The following is an 18,024-nucleotide window of genomic DNA, read 5'->3' as shown; positions in this document are numbered from 1 at the left end:
TCAAGCCCAGAGGGCGGGGCACATGGGCTCACTGCCGCCCCCCCCCCCCCCCCGCCCGCCTCCCCCGCCACCCAGTGCTCCCAGGAGAATTGCAACCCTCCTGCTCCCTTGGGTAGGGGCCCACCCTTTCCTTCCCAGGGGTCTGCTGGCTGGAGAGGAGCCACTGAACCTTGGATCTGCCCATGCTGGGTGAGTCCAATCCTGGATGAGGCCCATCTGTAGGGAATAAGGCACTGGCACCCTGGGATCGGGCAGGACGCAGGGAGGGGCCGGGGGACACAGCCACTCTCCCTGAGGCGGGACCAGGCAGAGGTGACTGGAGGGGTCAGGAGGTACAGCTGTGGCAGACAACTGCGGGGACGAGGGGCTGCCCCTGCCTCTTGTGGGAGCTTACATGTTGCACAGCTGGAGCACGAACGTGCACACGCACTGCGCACGCCCTCGTGTGTACACACGAACCCACGCCATGCACACACCATACATGTGTGTACACATACACAGGCACACACACCCCCATCTACTGTAGAATCAAATTCGCAGAGAAGACAAATATAATGTCAACTGTGAAATTATATTTAAAATATAAATTCTGTGCTTACCTTCCTGCATCACTATTTTTCCATATTCCCACTTCAATTCATTTATCTACCACTGTTTCAAATTTCACATTTCAAACTCTAATATTAAGGCTAAGTGAGGCATGCATCTCCCGGCCTGCTCTCCTCATTCCGGCAGAGACTGTTTTTACTTAGTGAGCTGGTTTCTCTCCTCACACCTCAGGCCTGGGGCTGTCCCTGCCCTGTGGTGTTAGCCCGTCTCTCCTCCTTTTTCCTTTCCTTCCTCCCTCTCTTCTTTTATCGCAAGTCTCCTTCTTTGGGCCCCTCTGCAGGTGCTTACCTGTCAACAGCCAGGTGGGAGGGCCTTTTATGGAGATTTAAAAACTAATTGGGCCATCGGCTCTGACCTGAGCTATGCAAGGTCAATCAGAATCTCCTAAGTGCGACTATTAATCTACTCTTCTGCACCAGCTTCACCTTTAAGCATTCGAAGTGACAAGACCACCTTCTGCTGGGTTACTGACAGTCTCTTTTGTTTTATGAACACTGCTCTTTCCAAGCACGGGACAGTCGGGACACAGCCAGGCTGAGTGGCCAGGGCGACCCCCACGAACACATCCCGCTTCCTCATGTCCCACCCGACACTCTCAAGCTGCCCCTAGAGCTGTTTGTAAGGGGACACCCTGCCCCCTTCCTCAGCGCCCAGTCACACTTCCCACGCCCATGTCTCCACCTTCTCTGAACATGTGGCCTCTCACTGCAGCTGCGCCTTCCTGACCCCGAGCTCCTTATCCGGCCCCATGGTGTTATTAATTCTTCATCTGTGTGACCCCAGCGCTCGCTCATGCCCTGTCTCCGAGCTGCAGGCTGAAGCTAACCCCGGAACTGCCTCACACCCGTCCTTCCTCGAGCAGTGCCTTCTTGTATGCAGTGGGTTTTCTTTCCTTGTGCTCGCTTCCAACCCGCCCCGTGCCCGGCCCTGCCCCGCGAGGCTTCCAGTGCCTCCTGCCTGTCTGCTGCAATGTCGGTTCCCATCTGACTCAAGGACCAAGGCGCGCTCGTCCTTTCTCTCGCTCAGGGCCTTGCACACATCAATGAAAATCCTGGATTGAAAAATAAAGTTAGAAAGGATCTCAGTGTGGCCGAGCACTAATGGCTGGTTCTTCAGAACGTGCCTTCACCTGAGAAAGGGTTCCCGGAAGTGACGCTACCCTGAGGGGCAGGGTGGCTCCCTGCTCTGCATGGAGCTGTAACAAGCCTGGGAAGGCCCTCCGCCTGCAGTGAACACTTAATGTTCACCGGCCTGACTCTTCCTGCCTCATTCCCTTGTTAGTCCCACTTCTCTAACTTGGGTGATGTTAACTGCATAACCACCTTTAGCCCATGTAACCAACCTGTTTTAAAATCACAGTGCAAACGGCTGCTATTTTCAACACACCTAACGATACTGACGGCGCATCTCCACAGGCTAGTTTGGTGTTCTCCTACGAATATTTCTGCTCGAGGAATCATGACCACTCCTCTCCCTGACACCACACAGCTCATGGTGGACCCTTCCACCTAAGCTGGGGGAAACCGGAGGCTGTGTTAGCCCCAGCTGCGACCCGCCTGGCTGAGCTCCCCGGTGGTTCTGGTGGGTGTTCTGAGGCCGGATGTGAGAGATGAGGGCGGCTCAGAGCCATGCTTCAGTCTGACCTGGAGTCCCAAGAGTGTCACTAAAAGACAAGCTAACTTTAATGCGGGCGCCCCGAGCGTCTCTGGAGAGCCACACAGGTCTGCTGGATTCAAAGGCAACACACAGGAAACAGTTACTTTTATTAAGCTACAAACTGAGGGGTGAGGGTTCTAAGTGAAAAAGGGTGTTTTACAAATGGAAAGATGGGTGAGGCGTGAAGTCAACAAAGAGACAGAGTGTGCAGTGGGCATCAGAGGGAACAGGCTAAGGGCAGGTAGAAGTCGGGAAAGGATCAGTGCTTCCATGTGCCAGGCACAGAGGGCAGAATGAGCGTGACACGTATAGTAGACGTGGCTGGAGGAGCCAAATGTGTGAGTAGGGTTCAGAGGTCAGGAGGTCTGAGTGCATTCATTCATTCATTCCACAGACACTTATGAGCGCCTCCTGCATGCGCCACTGTGGGAGTCCGGGCGCCTCAGGGTGCACCATCCAGTGAGGTGAACAGACATATTACTGGAAAAGCCAGGATCTCTGGGCTTAAGGGGAGCCATGAGGGTGTAGAGGAGGGGTCCTCAGCCAGCCTGGGGAGTCAAGGATGCTTCCTGGGGGAGAAGATGTCTGAGCTGAGTTGAGAAGGTCAGAGGAGGGAACCCTCAGTGTAGAAGAAGAGGGGAGACCACTGCAGGCTTTCAAGCTGAGGGTGATGACAAAGAAAGCAGGAAGGTGTGAGGGAGGGGGTGCTGGAGGCAGTGTGGGCAAAAGGCCACAGCTGGGGGACAGAAGGAGGGCCCGGCCCAGACCTGGGCAGGGAGCTAGGGGCTCTGGAGGGAGGAGACTCTTAAAAAAGGAGTATTTTTTTAATTTAAAATATTGCAAAAGCAATATATATTTATGGCAACAAATAATTTAAGTGTCAAAAGAAAGTAGATAACAACAAACCCTTAAACCTCGTGTAAAAAAAGAAATCATAATATAAACAGAACCACTTTAAAATAGAGCCACAGCTGCCATCCCAGAGGAACCGCCTCGCATGTGTTATGCCTCCCATGTTTGGAATGTTAAAACAGGGCACAATAACCTTTGGAATGGGCCTAAAGCAACACTGTGTCCCAAAGAACCGTTTGCAAGGATAACAAGAGAGCAGATATTATGACTACCAGACTGACGACTAAGTTGTTTAGAATTAGCATCACTATGATATGTTATCTGCACCAATAGAAATGCCTTCCTTCTATTAATGTAATTGTTCCCCTTCCCTTTCTCATAAATACCCATCGCCTTTGTCTCCTAATTGGACATAATTCAGGCTTCTGCCTCAATCAGTGCTTTCCGAATAGCTATTCTTTGATCTCAAATAAATGCTTGTTGCCTCTCACTTTGAAAGGCATTTTATTTTTAGGTTAACACTTGAAATCCCCTGATGGAGAACTCAACAATTTGGGATAAACAGGAAAGAGTCATTTTAAAAGGAAGAATAATAGAACTTGGTAACAGATTCAGTAAGACTGATACAGGGAAGAAAAGGGTCTGCAGTGACTGCAGGGGTTCTTTGGGAGGACGAGGCTGGCAGACTGTGGTGCTATGGAAGGTGGCAGGAGCGGGGGCCCCGGGGCTCCAGGCTCAGTAACCACCAAGGACCTGTAGTCACCGTCAGATCCTTTCGCTGTTTTTGTTTTTGAAACTTCGATGACCTCACTGAGCACAAACACTACCCAGGCACTGCACACACCTCCCAGCCCAACAGGGGAGAGGGTGGGACAGAGGCGCCCCTGCCAGGTAACGGGGTGCCCAAGGTCACACCCATTCATCCTCAGGGCCAAGCAGCTCCAAAGCCTGTGGTCTCCCGGCATCAGATGCCTGCCTCACACACAGAATACCACAATAGCATGTGATCAGTAATACGACAGGTGCGTGAGAAATTAATTTTCTCGGGAAAGGGGAGTTTTGGGAAAGTCAGAGAGGAAGATGTGCATCAACGAGGCCTTGAAGAGCTGGGAGGCAGATAGGGAGGGGAGTGGCCTTCCACCAGGGGCCAGAGGGAGCACTTCGGGATCAAGGTCTGGCCTTGGCACCTCGCTCCTGGCAGCCTGTCCCTTACCCACTCTGTCACCCCTCTACAGAGCCGTGTGCTGGCTCAGCCATCTCGGGATAACCCGGCCCACCAGCCTTGCACCTAACACGGCACCAGTGCTAAGGTAACGCCCAGCCAGGTCCTGAACTATTGCAGAGGCAGCACAAGCACCAGCGTGTGTGTGCCTCCCAGCATCTTGTGCAGGCTGGGGTTCCTTCCCTGGGGACCCCCCTTCAGATGTGCACGCATTGCACATGGACACCCAGACAGAAGGCACGTGGTTGGGGCCAGCAGAGGTGCATGAAGGGAGGGGGGCTGTGGCGTCTCTGCTCCTTTCCTGGGAAACTGGAGGAGTGGGGGACGGGGGTGGAGGGGTGCCATCTGGAAATGTGCTGCTGGTCCCATCACACCCCCAAGCTCCTCTTCCCATTGAGCACCTGGGGACCTCCCTCTAGGTGGAACAGCCAGGTCCTGAGTTTCCCTTTGCTCAGAAGCTTGTGTGATCCAATTTCTTTCGTCTGAACCTTCCCAAGACTGCAATACCCCTTAGAAAGGATGTGACCAAAAGTGAATGAGGCATACAGGGCAGAGTCACACTACTGATTTATGCAAAACCATTACCACCGTTGCCGCATCATTTTCCCTTCCCCGTTTCGGCAATCATGTATCCCATTAGCCTGTTTGATTGCCGCTGCTCACAAAGGGGCACCTTCGCTGAACCAGCGTCAATGGCCTCTGGATCTGTCCCCTGAGAGGAGCCGGCTAATTTGGAATGTAGTCGTGTGCATGACTCCGCCACAGTCTCGGTCACTACCCAGCGTCCTTTTCTGCAGCTGCTGTTTAGTATCACTTTGCCTTTCTTCTCGGGGAGCCACAACTCTGGATGCTGGAGGTAGTCGGGGGTGTTCTTTTCTCTGGGAACCCTGGATAGGAGGCACACGACTGTAGCAGCGCCTTCTCGGTCAGGCTGGTTCCTCGGCTGGGTGCTGTCTGCCGTTTATTAGAGGGACTCCCCAAGCACTATTTGTTTGACATGTCTTCAAGGTTTTTAAAAGCAGAGAAGTCTCTGCTAATTTTCCCAAGTTGGCTTGAGAGTCCACTGTGAATTGCAGCAGAAATCAGGAAAATTTAATAAATGGTGATCAATGGCTCTGCCTTGCCTTTCTGGTTTCTCCTGAGTAATTTTCACAGACTGCTTTCATGCCAACCGATACAAATAGGATTTCTGATCCAAGCTTTCAACTTACATTTACAAGGAGAGGTATCTTTATAATAGATATCTACCTCTCAATGATATTTGCTCATAAGTCAGAAACAGAGCCGTGGCTTCTGAATTATACCACCCTGGGGACTTCTGTTTTGTTCACAGAGTCTGGTGGGTGTGGCGGCATCACACACCCACTCGGCCCAGGAAACTTAACTGATCCTGATGATGGTGACAATTAACGCCTTTCTTACACTCCTCTCAGGGGCAGAAGACTCCCTCCACAGACTGCAGGGATGTTTTATTCGGGTTCCTTTAAAAATGAAGACCAAATGTTTCTAACAAAACACCGCTTTTTATAAATCAGAATTTTATATATGGACATCCAAATAGCCCAAAACATCGTTTTCAGGTAAGGAACCCGTTTCACAGGGAGACATATGCAGACTGAGCAACAGTCTTCAGCACTGCCTAGGATGGCGGGGTACCAAATCGTTTTGCGCAGCATTCACTTCTAATGGGATGCAAGCAAGTTTCTTGGTGATGTTGCTTACACATGGCAACTTTCCAATGTCACTATCCCATATTCACATCGGCAAGGGCACCCACAAATAACTGAAACTCCATGGCTTGGAATGTTCTGGAAAAAGGGCCTTTCCAATATGTATCACCCCAGGCAGCCCCGGAATTCCTGATGCCATTTCCTATGCGTGCACACCCTAGGGTTCCAGGGGCAGCGATTCACTTAATTAATTAGTTTGCCTCTGGAGTGGCAGAAGGTATCTTTTTATTGTTGAAAAATGAAAGAACAAAAGAAGGGAAATGTCCTAGTTCCCAGGTAGGACCTGGTTGATGTGGCCCTATCAAGGCCCCCTTCCCGCTGGACAGGCATCGAGAGAGCCGGGCCATGGCCCCACTCTCCCCGGAAGGCTGTGCACGCCGCCCCAGCCTTCCTGGGTAGTTCTTCACCTCATCCAGGGGGTGTGCGTCTGTTCTGTCTGGAAGAGCTCCAGCTGCATGGAGATTTCAGGCCGAACGCCTAACTGCTGGCTCAGCAGTGGGACCCGTCTAAGATTATGCTCGCAGGCCGGAGGTCTCCCTTCATCTCACTGCTCAGCGGCTCCCGGCACTCACCTGCTCAGGTTCCAGGGGCACCTGCTCCCGGGCCAGTTGCTTGGTGCAGAATTATCGCTGCTCCAATACAAGAGGCATAAGGACTGGAGTGCTTGGAACAATGCCACGTGCTCGCTGTTGTGTCACTTTCCCTCCCTTCTTCCAATAAAATCTTTCATAATAGATATTTAAGTACGAAGATGCCTATAAAAAGGTCTTCCATTATAATTATGCTACAAATTAAATATTTTTCTGCTGTTTTTCTGTCTCACTGGGAAGGAACCTTTAAGATCTAGTTCATTCTCCTTATTTTAAAGATAAGTGTCCTGAGAGCCAGGGAGGTGCAGTGACTTGCTGGGAGTCACACAGCAGGTGGAGGGTGCGGCTGCTGCCAGTGCTGAGGTCTCCTGGTCCACATGTGCCGAGACTCTGCCCTTCCTTCCATCCACTTCTCTCTCTCACCTCCTGCCCCATGCATTATGCCTGTTTCTCAGGCTTACTTTTCCATCCTCCTTTCTTCTTAGCCTGACTCTTCTGAGGCACCTGACCTTGACCATGTGTAGTCTTTAATCCACGTTAAGCTCACCTTTAACCATCTCCCACCCATCCTGTATTTTCTCACAGTAAATGCTTCCAGACATTCTCACAGCCATCGCAGCCCTACGATTCTCCAAGGTCATGGGGATTACAGCCTTAGTGAGATCTTCATTTTCCCTCATTCCTCAGATCCCGGTTGTCACCAGTGAGTCCTCAGAGCTGATTTCCCTCAGCACCCTGCACCAAAGCTCTGGCCCCAGTGTGATTTATGGACAGGCTACTGTGTGCTCTGGACACTGGGCTGGGTGCCGGGACATGAAGATACCACGACTTGGTCTCTGCCCTCAAGAAGGGAAGTGCAGTGGGGGAGCCAGGCAGAGCGCCCTGCTAGGACGACTGTACAAATTCACAGGTGCCAGGCTGGCCTACCTGGCCCGGCCCTGGGCTCTGCCGTTGTAGTGCTTATCCTTTCTCTGCACACACCTAGTCCTGCCCTTGCAAATGCCACCTCGGCCTCACATACACCGCACACGGCATCCAGGTGCTGTCGGAAACCTGGTTTGTTTCAGTGCTTTCTACCCCCCGCAGGTTTTATCTGTGTGTACCCTTCGCCCTTTGCAACCCCTGGACTGCCGGGTTCTCTCTGGCAGATGGAGTCTGAGGGCTGGAACGGGGTCTCTGTGCAGATCACGAGCTCTCTGAGGGATGGAAAGGCTTGCCTGCCCATCCACTGGCTCCGTATCTCTGACACCAGGATGTCCCTGTCAATTCTGGTGCTGCCGGCTGGGAACCCTGGCCTGGGGAGCCAGCGTGACTGAGGTGCACCTTCAGGCCTGAGAGAATAGCCTCTAGATACTGCCAGGGAAATCCTCGGGGAGCCAGAGAGAGCATGATCAGACCTGAGGGAGGAGTCTGGGAAATCTGATCACTACGCCAAGAAAGAGCTTTAATAAAAAACAGAGTCCGTTTCCCTGTTTGTTTTTTTCTGCACTAGAGCCACATGTTGCTATGGGAACAGGATGGCACTGGGAGCCCACAACCACTCACCGGCCTGACAGAAGCCTGTAAATAAGTTGTGCCTCACTCCAGGCTCCGCGCTGAGTGGTCCTGGAGGGCAGCTCAAGTAGCCACTTGCAGACTTTCAGTCCTGCAGGTGCCGGCTCGTGCACAGCTTCCTTCCTTCTCAGGCTCGTGGGGAGGTGACTATTCCCCACCCAACGAGCATCGAGCCTGTGAGGAAGACCTGTACCCTTCCCCCCCTCCCTCCAAAACCCTCCGCACACCATCTCCTTCATGGCTACCCATTCCCAAAGGGCCGGGCTCATCTGATCCATTTTACCGATGAGAAACCCCCTCCGCAGGCCCGGGCCCCTACATCCATCCACACCAGCCCCCCTGATTCAGTTCCCACCACTGCACTTTCGTCTCTACCATCGCCTGCTATTCGCAATGCCACTAGAGTCAAGAGCTCTTCCTGTGGTTGGTCTCTCTCAGGCAGTGAAGCCGTAGTTTCCCTAAGGAGGGGCGCTGCCTTGGTTTCTCTCCTCGATCTAACAAGGGCTTGCGCACAAACTTGCCTACAGGACCCATCTGCTCGCCAAGGTGTGACTCAGATAACCGGGCCAGGCGAGAGCGGGGCTCATTTCTGTGGCTTTACTATTTATTACACATTTTTGGGAGACGGAGCAGCCTGGATACTAAGAGCCAGACTGCCTGGGTTCAAATCCGGGGTCTGCCACTCACCAGTGGGCTGACCTTGTACAAATCACTCACTTAACGTCGCTCAGCTTCAGTTTCCTCATCCATTTCCCTTTTTTTGCCTAAAGCAAAACATTAAATGTGAAAGCCATGCACTAAAACGCGCATAAAATGCACTTACACGGCTTGCTGAATTAACCATATACAGTGAGCGCCACGTAAGCCCACGTGGGTGAAGGACCAGGAGCATTGCTGGCCCCTGTGGTCCCTCCCCATGGCCCTTCCTGATCCGAGCCCTGCCGCCCGAGGAAACCACAGTTCTGGCTTTAATAACAATGATCATTCCTCTGCTTAAAAAAAGAATTGTTTTACCACCTGTGCATGCATCCTTAATTAGTTTAGTTTGCCTTTTTTGGACACTGACATGAATGTAATCCTACCACACGTACTTTCGGGTCTGGGGTCACACAGAGCGCACCGGCCCCTCTGCGCACCGGCCCGCACCGCGTCCTATATTTGCTCGTCCCTTCTCTCGCAGACACACTGTCGCGTGGGGTCGCGTTTGGGTCTGGGACGAGCAGTGCTGCTGAAGGCATCCTCGTTCTCGCATACTGAGATTATATAAGATTTCTTTAGAGACTAAACAGAGGTCAGTGTTTACCGGGCAGGTGTGCGAGTGTTCAGCGTTGGTCGGTTGTACCAAACTGTTCTCCAGAGTGGCTGCTTCCGTCCATACCCCACTGCACGGGGCGGGAAGCGCCCATCGCCCCTCACCTTTGCTGACACCTGGTATTGAGTCGCCTCATTAAAATGCAGGGAGAGCAGAGCCTACTTCACATATGAGGATTACATAGTATAAAAAATACGAAGGGCTTGGAATAGGGCCTGGCACACAGTGAGTGCCAGGTATTATAATTTATAATAATAGTAGTAATAATAATTATTATTGTAAGGGCCCTAAAGTAGGAGATGCTGAGGAGATGCTGGCACACGTACTTTTCCGTTTACAAAAGTTCCTGGTTTAGGAAGTTCCTCAGTATGACGACAGAAACCCTGCCTCTGAATGCCATGGTCTCTCGATGATGAGAAGCTGAATTACTAATTCTTTTCCTTTGTTTGGCTGATGATAGGGAGAGGGAGAGAGGGATGGACAGACCGAATGATTCATTCACTCATTCAGCTGGCAAGTGCTCCGTGCACTTGCCAGGCCCATGCTCGGTGCCGAGGATACCAAGATAAATATGACACAGCCTCTCTCCTCAGCTACATAAATTCGATAAGCAAATGGAACGCTGAGAGCTGCCTACAGACTGTCAATACCACCCTTAGTTTCTGCTACTGACTGGCAAAAGCTTTCACATGGCTTCTCGTGAGCAGGAGCCCAGGCTTTGTATGTGGCATAGAGTTAGTTGTTCCTGGTCCTTTTTAACCCTTGGGGCTGCTCAGCCCCCTGAGCTCCCTGCCTAGGAAAAATCATTCCAAAGCTTGCTCTCAAATGCAGGTTTTCACAAAAGCCACAACAACAACAACCACAACAAAACCCAAACACACACATACACACAAAAACCCCAGAAACAAAAACCAAAAACAGGTGTAACTTCTATTTCTTTTAATACATTAACTTCTTTTCATGGGTCCACAGACAGGTCTCCTTGGGCCCAGGCTGCTCTCCTTAAGGATGGAGGAGTGGGAAAGACCATTGTTCTAGGTAATTCATGGAACGAAAAGGATGGACCCGTGGGAGGCGCTGCGTCAAAACCAGCGTGGCTCTGCGGCCCCTGGAGTGAAACTCAGATCTGCTGGGACACAGGCAGTGTTGTCACCAAGGCCTGGTTTCTAATTTGTTTTGGACAAGAGAGACTTAGAAAGGGGAGTAGTGTCTGCCTCCTGAGTCGCTCAGAGTCAATTAGCCACCAAGGCAGGTGGGCTGGAACGAGCACACGACTGCTGAGCTGGTGATGGAGATCCCCAGGAAGCAGGTGAGGAAACAGGCAAGAAGGACCTTTTTGGCTACAGACACTGGGGAGAAGCCAGTGAATGAAAACAACTGAAGGAGAACTGAAGAGAGCATGGGTGTGCTGGAAGACAAACTGACATGTGCCTGCCATCTAGTGCCGAGTGTGAGGGGAAGACAAAGGATACGCTGCGAGTGGGCAGGGAGGGTGTGCAAAAAGGAGGCCACGGGCAAAGGAGACAAATACAACGTGAGGAATATGGCAACTCAGAGGAGCATCCAGAGCAGCGAGAGGAGCAGAGCCAGACACACACACACACACACACACACACACACACACACACACACACAGACACACACACACACGGGAAACCAAAGGAAAATGTTCTCAGAAGTTAATATAAATGACAAGGATGACACCGAGTCATCCTTGGAGCAGGAGGTCACTGAGGGAAGTGGGGAAGTGGTACAGCCTTTAAGAGGTAAGCATTAGGGAATTTATCGACAGAAGTTATAAACGTAGCTAAAAATTAACTGAATTCATTGCTACAGTGCTCCCAAAGGAAGATGAAAGACAGATGCCAGCAGCAGACATCACTTCCCAGAGGAGAGGGATGAAATGCCGCAGGAAATCAGAAGTGTGCCAAAACACGTGATCAAGAAATCTGAATCTTCACAGCCGGCCAAAGGGTCTCTCACCTGAGAGCGGGCCTGACCCGGCTGGAGAGAAGTGCGGGAAATTAACATGCAGCAGGCAGATGCTGGGCCCTGCGTGCTGGCCGACCAGAGCAAGACAGACACACACCTACATCGGGCAAGAACTCCCAACCTGGTTTAGTATGGGAGGCTGGGCTATTCCAATAGCTGGAGGTGTAGAGGTGGGCATGCGTTCCCTTGCCACAGTCGCAGAGCTGCCAGCAGCTCTGGCCACTTCCATACCATGCAGGCCACTTTCCACCTTCTGCCAGAACAGCCCAACCCCATTACTCTGAATGCTCTTCAAGCTGCACGTTCCCTGCTGTGCCCTGCTCTGATCCTCCCTCTCTGGATGGGGCGCCACCTGCAGAAAGCAGTCTTATCCGGGAGATGTGGCAGTTTATTCACCCACATTTCTCTTTCTGTTATCATCACACAGACAGTCTTAATGTTCCATGCTAAAAACCAAGTCCACCTATGCTTCTGAAATTGGCACCAAGTCTTCGGGTGGGTAAACATCCATGTTTAAAGGGAAACAGGTCCTGGCTCTGACTAAATGGAGGCCACGGGTGTCGCTTGGCAAACAAGCAATGACAGACGGAGGAAGCCCTGCCTCCCCTCTACATGCCCTCCACTGTGAGAAGGTGCTCTGCCCCTCATTTTCTGATGGCATGGTTGTCACTCCCGCGGGACTAGGGATCAAGGTAGCACGGAACCCCGCCATCTTGGTTTCCTGACTCCGCCCCAGCCTCCTTTCCCCAGCCATCTGTGCCATCTCAGTGCTTCCTCAGGGCTGCCTCTGCCGGGAGTCCTGCCTGACCAACCCATGTCACCTCCCCCTCCTTAATGCAGCCCGTCCCTCACACCGAGTTACACCCACTCCTGCCAAGCCTAAGGTAGGGGATGCTACTTCTTCCAAATGACGTCCCCCCAATCCAGCTATGCTGCAGTGAAGCACGTTCCTCCGAAGGCTTGCTATGCCTGGGGTGCCAGAACAATGCATACACATGACTTGTATTCATCTTTTGTTATCGGTATATGTTGAGTATTACAATTTTAATACAGGTTTTTCCTTTCTTAAAACGTGTATACAATTTTTTGGCACCCTCTGTATATGCTCGATGCCCAGTGAAATTCAACTTTTCTGTGCTTTCTTGTATGCTCTGAGAATGATACAATTTATGGATCTTGCCTTATGATCCTGGTCACTATTTATTTTATGATTTAAGATGGTTCACAGCTGGCAACACTACATCGAAGCTTCTTTTCCTGATCAATAACTGATTCTCTAAGGCAGCCAAGCAAGCTGCTCCTCGGTCAAATGCAACAGATCTCCAGTTGGTGACTGACCAGCGAACCCATTCCTACTGGCTGGTTCAGTCTCCAAACTAACTGGTCCAAAGTGTCTGCGGTTCCCTGCACATACAGTTTTGGGAAACTCATCAGAGGAGAGAAGACCTTGAACTCCAACATTAGAGGTCTATGGGGATTATTCTTCACCTGGTCCCTGAGGTGATGAGCTTGGGATTGAGCTGGAAGAAGACCCTGGTCAAACTCATTTCAGTGCTTCTCAGCCTTCTCTAAGCTGAGAATTCTTTCTGTCGTAATACATAATTGCAGAGCCCCATTTAGGAGATAGAGAAAAATTCGGTCCTTTTATTGATGCCTTAATGTAAGAAACAAGTGACTGAAAACAAAAAATATTTCACTTTAGCTTGACATATTGTTATGGAAAGATAAATTTAGATGGTTTGCCAATTTAATAATATATACATAATTAATTTAACCTAAGTTCAAGTGGTTAGAAAAATTGGGATTTATTGGCAAAATTTCAAAAAATATATTTGGTTTGGGGATCATATACGTATTAAAAATGCAGATTCAAATTTTACTTTTGTTACATCATCAAAAAAATAAAAAGTGCTTTTATGATTTGATGTTTAGAATTCTTTAATTTTATGCTTTAAAAATAATGGTTTACTTTTATAATTTTCATGTTTATTTTGAAATGAAGAGGTAAGAGAAAAAGTTTCAGAATTCAGTTTACAAGTTGTTCTCTGTAAGAAATACATTCTGGGTGTGTATTGTTTTCATTTTAAATAAATAAAAAGGCAAAAATGAATATAAATTATCCCAACATATTCACTTTTTAAAATGTTTTTTGAAGTACCAGAAACATCTCAATGTGCTCTGGAGAATTCTGATTCAACAAACATAGTGTATGAATCTCGGACCAGCTATGTCACGTGCAAGGCTCAGGGCAAAGTGAAAACATGGAGCCTCTTGTTCGAAAAGCAGGAAAAAGCTTTTTTTTCAGTCTCTCTTTTGACTTGCCAAGGATTTTCATTTGCTGTTTGATGTTGCATTTCCTTGGGCACAGGGGACCTCCTTAGACCAGGGCAGACGCCCAAGTTGCCAGGGGCCTCGTTGGGTGACTCACACGCAGGATTCATGCCTTCCCTGACAGTCCCTGCAAACAAGCCAGGGCCCCACTGAGAGTGGAGGGTGGCAGTGGCTGTGGGGCAGGCTGAGGAGGGGGAGGCTGGGCAGGTTCAGGCACTGGGGACAGGGAGTGGATAGCTGAAGACCCTTCCTGGGAAGCCGAGAAGGGGCAGAGGTGGGCCTGTGTGTGAGCTGAGGCTCCAGAAACTGGGTGGGTGCACCACTGACCCTGGGGGCTTCCTTTATTAAACAAAATAATTCAAAGGTAACATCGCTAAGAACTTCCAGATGGCTACAGGGCGCTGTACCCCTAGCACAGAGCCCATCCAGGCATAGAGCTCTGTGCAGCTGACCTGGTTGCCCACCCGGAAGCTGGTCCCTTTGGATTTGAGAAAGATCACGCTACAGTGAAAATGCAGAGCTGTTACTATTTTTTATGCCATTCAGTTACCTCTTAAGTCTCAACCTTACTGTTGCTCATAATTCCTGTCTAATCAGCGGTCCTTCAGAGGTCCGCACTACACATATATGACTGGACAGAAAGTGGGAGATGAGCAGACTACGTCAACAGCATGGCCATGGGCTAAATACCAACCGTCCCCACGTGTGCTTGCTCAACACCCACTGAAGAAGAGAAAAGGTAATTAACTCTGATTGATTGTTTAAACTCAAAACGGAAACGAATGCTATTCTCACCTTAAGTTGTGAGTGAATCCTGAGTGCCTCTGTGAGCCCAGTGGGAATCCATGTTAAGGGAACAACAGTTCAGGTGAGCCTGCTCGGTTCTGTTTTAGTCTGCTGTCCTGGCGCGATCACTATTAGCGCCCTCCCGAACCCAGTGCCCTTCTGAGCCATTTCCATTCCACACAAAATAGCATGGCAATGTTTGAGGCCCACTCTCCTCACCTGACTGCTGCCCTGACCATGGGGACCAAATATGGGAGGAAACCACTCACCCACTCTTCCCTCATTAAATCCGAAGGTGAGGGAACATCGACCAACAACAGCAAGGTCCATGGAATGACTGCCTAGCCCTGGGAGCAGGCCTGGACGGGGTAGGCTCGCTCATCAACATTCACGTGCAGCCAGCGCAGGACTGAGTAGGCAGACAGAGGAAACCAGCAACTGGGCACCATGCCGCCCCCTGGGGATGGGGAGTCTTGAACACCACAGAGATCCAGGGACATCTGGGGGAGCAGCTGACTGGGACGGGCCGATGGAGGACTGAGGACAGGGCATCTGACCTCTCAAGGTCTCCATGGTTGCCAGTTCCCCAGAGGTGGGTAGGAGAAAGCAAAGCCATAGGAGTTGGCTTTCATGTGCCGGTGAAGAGACATTCAGAAATGATAATGATATCCCCACTGTGCAAGAGCAGGGCTTCCTTCTGCACCAAGCTGTCTGAACAGCAGGCCATTCGCGGGTGGAACATAAAACACTTACCTCGGGACGCAGCGTTTACCTGTGCATGATGAAATGTCACAGCATCTTTCAAGAAAGGAGACCCTTACCTCATTGGCTGTGTTGTGTGTTCCCACGATTCGGATGAAGGAGGCGGGCTGTCTTTCAAAAGTTACTGATTGCCAGGACCTGTGAGAAGAAGCACAAGCGTTGGCCTGGTTCGACGGCACAGGGAGCCCTGCCTGCAAACTAGGAAGGAGGGGCTGCTGTCCTATCACCGGGAGACCAGTGCTGCAGGAGGGTGGGGGACACTGATGGGGAAGCGCGTCCCTCGTGGCCCATTCACAGCCTCCACTCTCATGCAAGACGGCACTCCTCCCCTTCTGTGAAGGTGACTGGGGTCCTCCTAAAGCTCTGCATAAACAAGCCCTAAGTGCAGACCAAGCTCATACTGTGACAAGAGCGAGGCCGTGTAACAGTGATCAGGGTTGGCCGGAGTTCATAAAACACATTTTCTCCGCTGTGAAACCAGGCCTGCCTCAGAGCACAGTCGGCTGAATGGAGGAGTCCGAGTGGGAACAGTGACTTCACTGGGGGGTTCTGGGAAGGATCAGGGCAGGAACGTAGGCGAGGGAGGGCAGGGCAAAGGGTGGCTGTGGAGTCCCAGCACTGCGGTCAGAGACGTGGGGGTCCCTCACTGCAGTGTGAACCCCGCGCTCTTCTGTCTGATCTCCCTCCCAACCCCCATGTAAGTGCTGGCACCTGGGGAAGAAGAGGCCCCTACCCGACCCGTTCCAGCTTCCAAACGCATCCCCCAGATGGTTTATTCTCAGGACTGCCCAGTCTCTGGGTGGGAACCAAAGCAGCCCCAATATTTTAAAGGCAATTCCTCGTCAATTACCAGGAGCTGGGCCAGCTCCTTTAAAGCCCAGCAGAGCAGGCCTTAAACAAACCTGAGAGGGGGGCTCTGCTCTGGGCTTACCCCACACAGCTCGTCAGGACACACTGGAGGACAGCGTGGCACCCAGACTGTAAACGCCAATAATGTTTCCTATAATAAATGTGAGGAGTTCACAGTTGCCTTCCCTCCTCCGCTCACACCGTGGAAATGCCAGCTGCTGGGAAGCTGTTTCCTGTAATTGTCTAATTACCAAGTAATGCTACCAAAGAAAATATATGTATCTGTGGTTTGTTTTTCCCCCCTTGGCTTCAGGTGTTCCATCTTCTCTCTCGCTAGGAGCCTCCCATTGAGACTGATTCACTGCTGCCTGGACACCAGGCCCCTGAAGGTCATTAAAAAGTCGTTACCATCCTGTGTGCAAAGTCTGTGCCTCTGCAAGCAGTTTTCTGGAAACAGCACAAGAAAAATCGCCATCCTTGTAAAAATGATATTATTCATACATGAAGGTGATGCCATCTGACCATCCCCGGAGTTGGCACTCCTGGCCCGTTTGCTCTGCCGGGGACTGTTTTGCTCCCAGACCCACGTGCTCTCTTGGGGAGTCTGCTGGGCAGGCTGGGGCCTGTGGGGCACCCACACTGGGCCTGGGCTCTCACAGGCCTCGCTCTCTCTTCCTAGCTAAGCTGTGTGACCGATGACAGACTCATGTCCTTCTGGCAGGTCAGGGAAGCGAGGTGCCCACACTGCGTGGGGCATCAGTCCCATGCCTGCTGCTATAGTAAGCTACGACGCACACCAAAACAGGCCCACTGCCTGCTTCTGAGACCGCCCCTCCAGGAAAGGGAAACAGAACTAGGATCAGGGACAACAGCCAGTGACAAGTGTTAGGTTCAAATCACTTTCACAAAATAGACTGGGGTAGAGAGGGGCTAGGAGTGAAGGAGATAAAGATTTTGTTCTTAGCTTTCTAGCCCTAGGCCTATCAGAGAAAATCTTCAAGTGCTTCTGGATATAAAGTTGACATCTGACACTTGTAAGCTCACGGTCCTTGTGGCTCTGAGAGCCCAGGCAGGCCCAGAATTATGCCTCCAGTGTGCAGCCCCTCCTGCCTCCACAAGACAGACGCGGAGGCCCAGGCAGTGAGGGAAGTGAGGTCTTGGGTGGGCCGTCCTGTGCAGAGTTGGGCCCGCAGCCTGTCTCCTGCCTCTCACGTGCTGCAGTTCCCACCATCTGCCCATCTGCCCTTCTCCCCCTACCCCAGGCTCCTGCAGTGGGCTCAGGGGGTTTGGCACCACTGCCCCTCGCTTCTGCTTGGGGAGGCAGGGCTGGCAGGGCCTCAGCCTGAGCAGGAGGGAGCATTTGTGGAGTAATAAGATCAGAAGGCTTCAATTTAATACCAATCCTCCATTACATTACATTAATATCTAATCACATTAGAGTTCATTTTCACTAACACAGCCTGAGAGTTGAACAGATGATTTCATTTTCAGCAAAACTGGATACCAACCCTAAGACCAAAGCACCAGTAGAAAAGGAAGTTGGTTAGGATGAGGTAATGAGCATCTCTCCCTCTCAAAATATCAGATTCCATTTTCCTTAAACTTCCTCAAAACAACTCTCAGTGCTGCTGGATGGGAAATGGTAGGTGGCACTGGAACCGTCATGGTCACGTCGGGGCCACATTTACAATCACTGTGCAACCTCCAAGGAGGCTGCCTCAGCCGAGATTTCACAGGGCCAGGAAACTGCCACCATCATTTAGTCGACACAAAAGCTCA

At 51.0% G+C, this 18,024-nt stretch overlaps 1 protein-coding gene across 4 annotated transcripts in view; it reads right to left on the bottom strand.

Annotated features, from left to right (window-relative positions):
- BTBD9 (BTB domain containing 9) overlaps positions 1 to 18,024 on the bottom strand; it is a 442,816-nt gene that overhangs the window by 7,169 nt on the left and 417,623 nt on the right. For all 4 annotated transcript variants that reach the window (XM_081044978.1, XM_081044977.1, XM_081044979.1 and 1 more), the window contains one exon: positions 15,456 to 15,534. In XM_081044978.1, the coding sequence (XP_080901104.1) occupies positions 15,456 to 15,534 (79 nt within the window). The remainder of the gene's footprint in view (positions 1 to 15,455; positions 15,535 to 18,024) is intronic.

Source organism: Rhinolophus hipposideros, assembly GCF_964194185.1.
Source record: "Rhinolophus hipposideros genome assembly, chromosome: 3".
Taxonomy (NCBI): domain Eukaryota; kingdom Metazoa; phylum Chordata; class Mammalia; order Chiroptera; family Rhinolophidae; genus Rhinolophus; species Rhinolophus hipposideros.
This window is presented reverse-complemented; position numbering and strand designations above follow the sequence as displayed.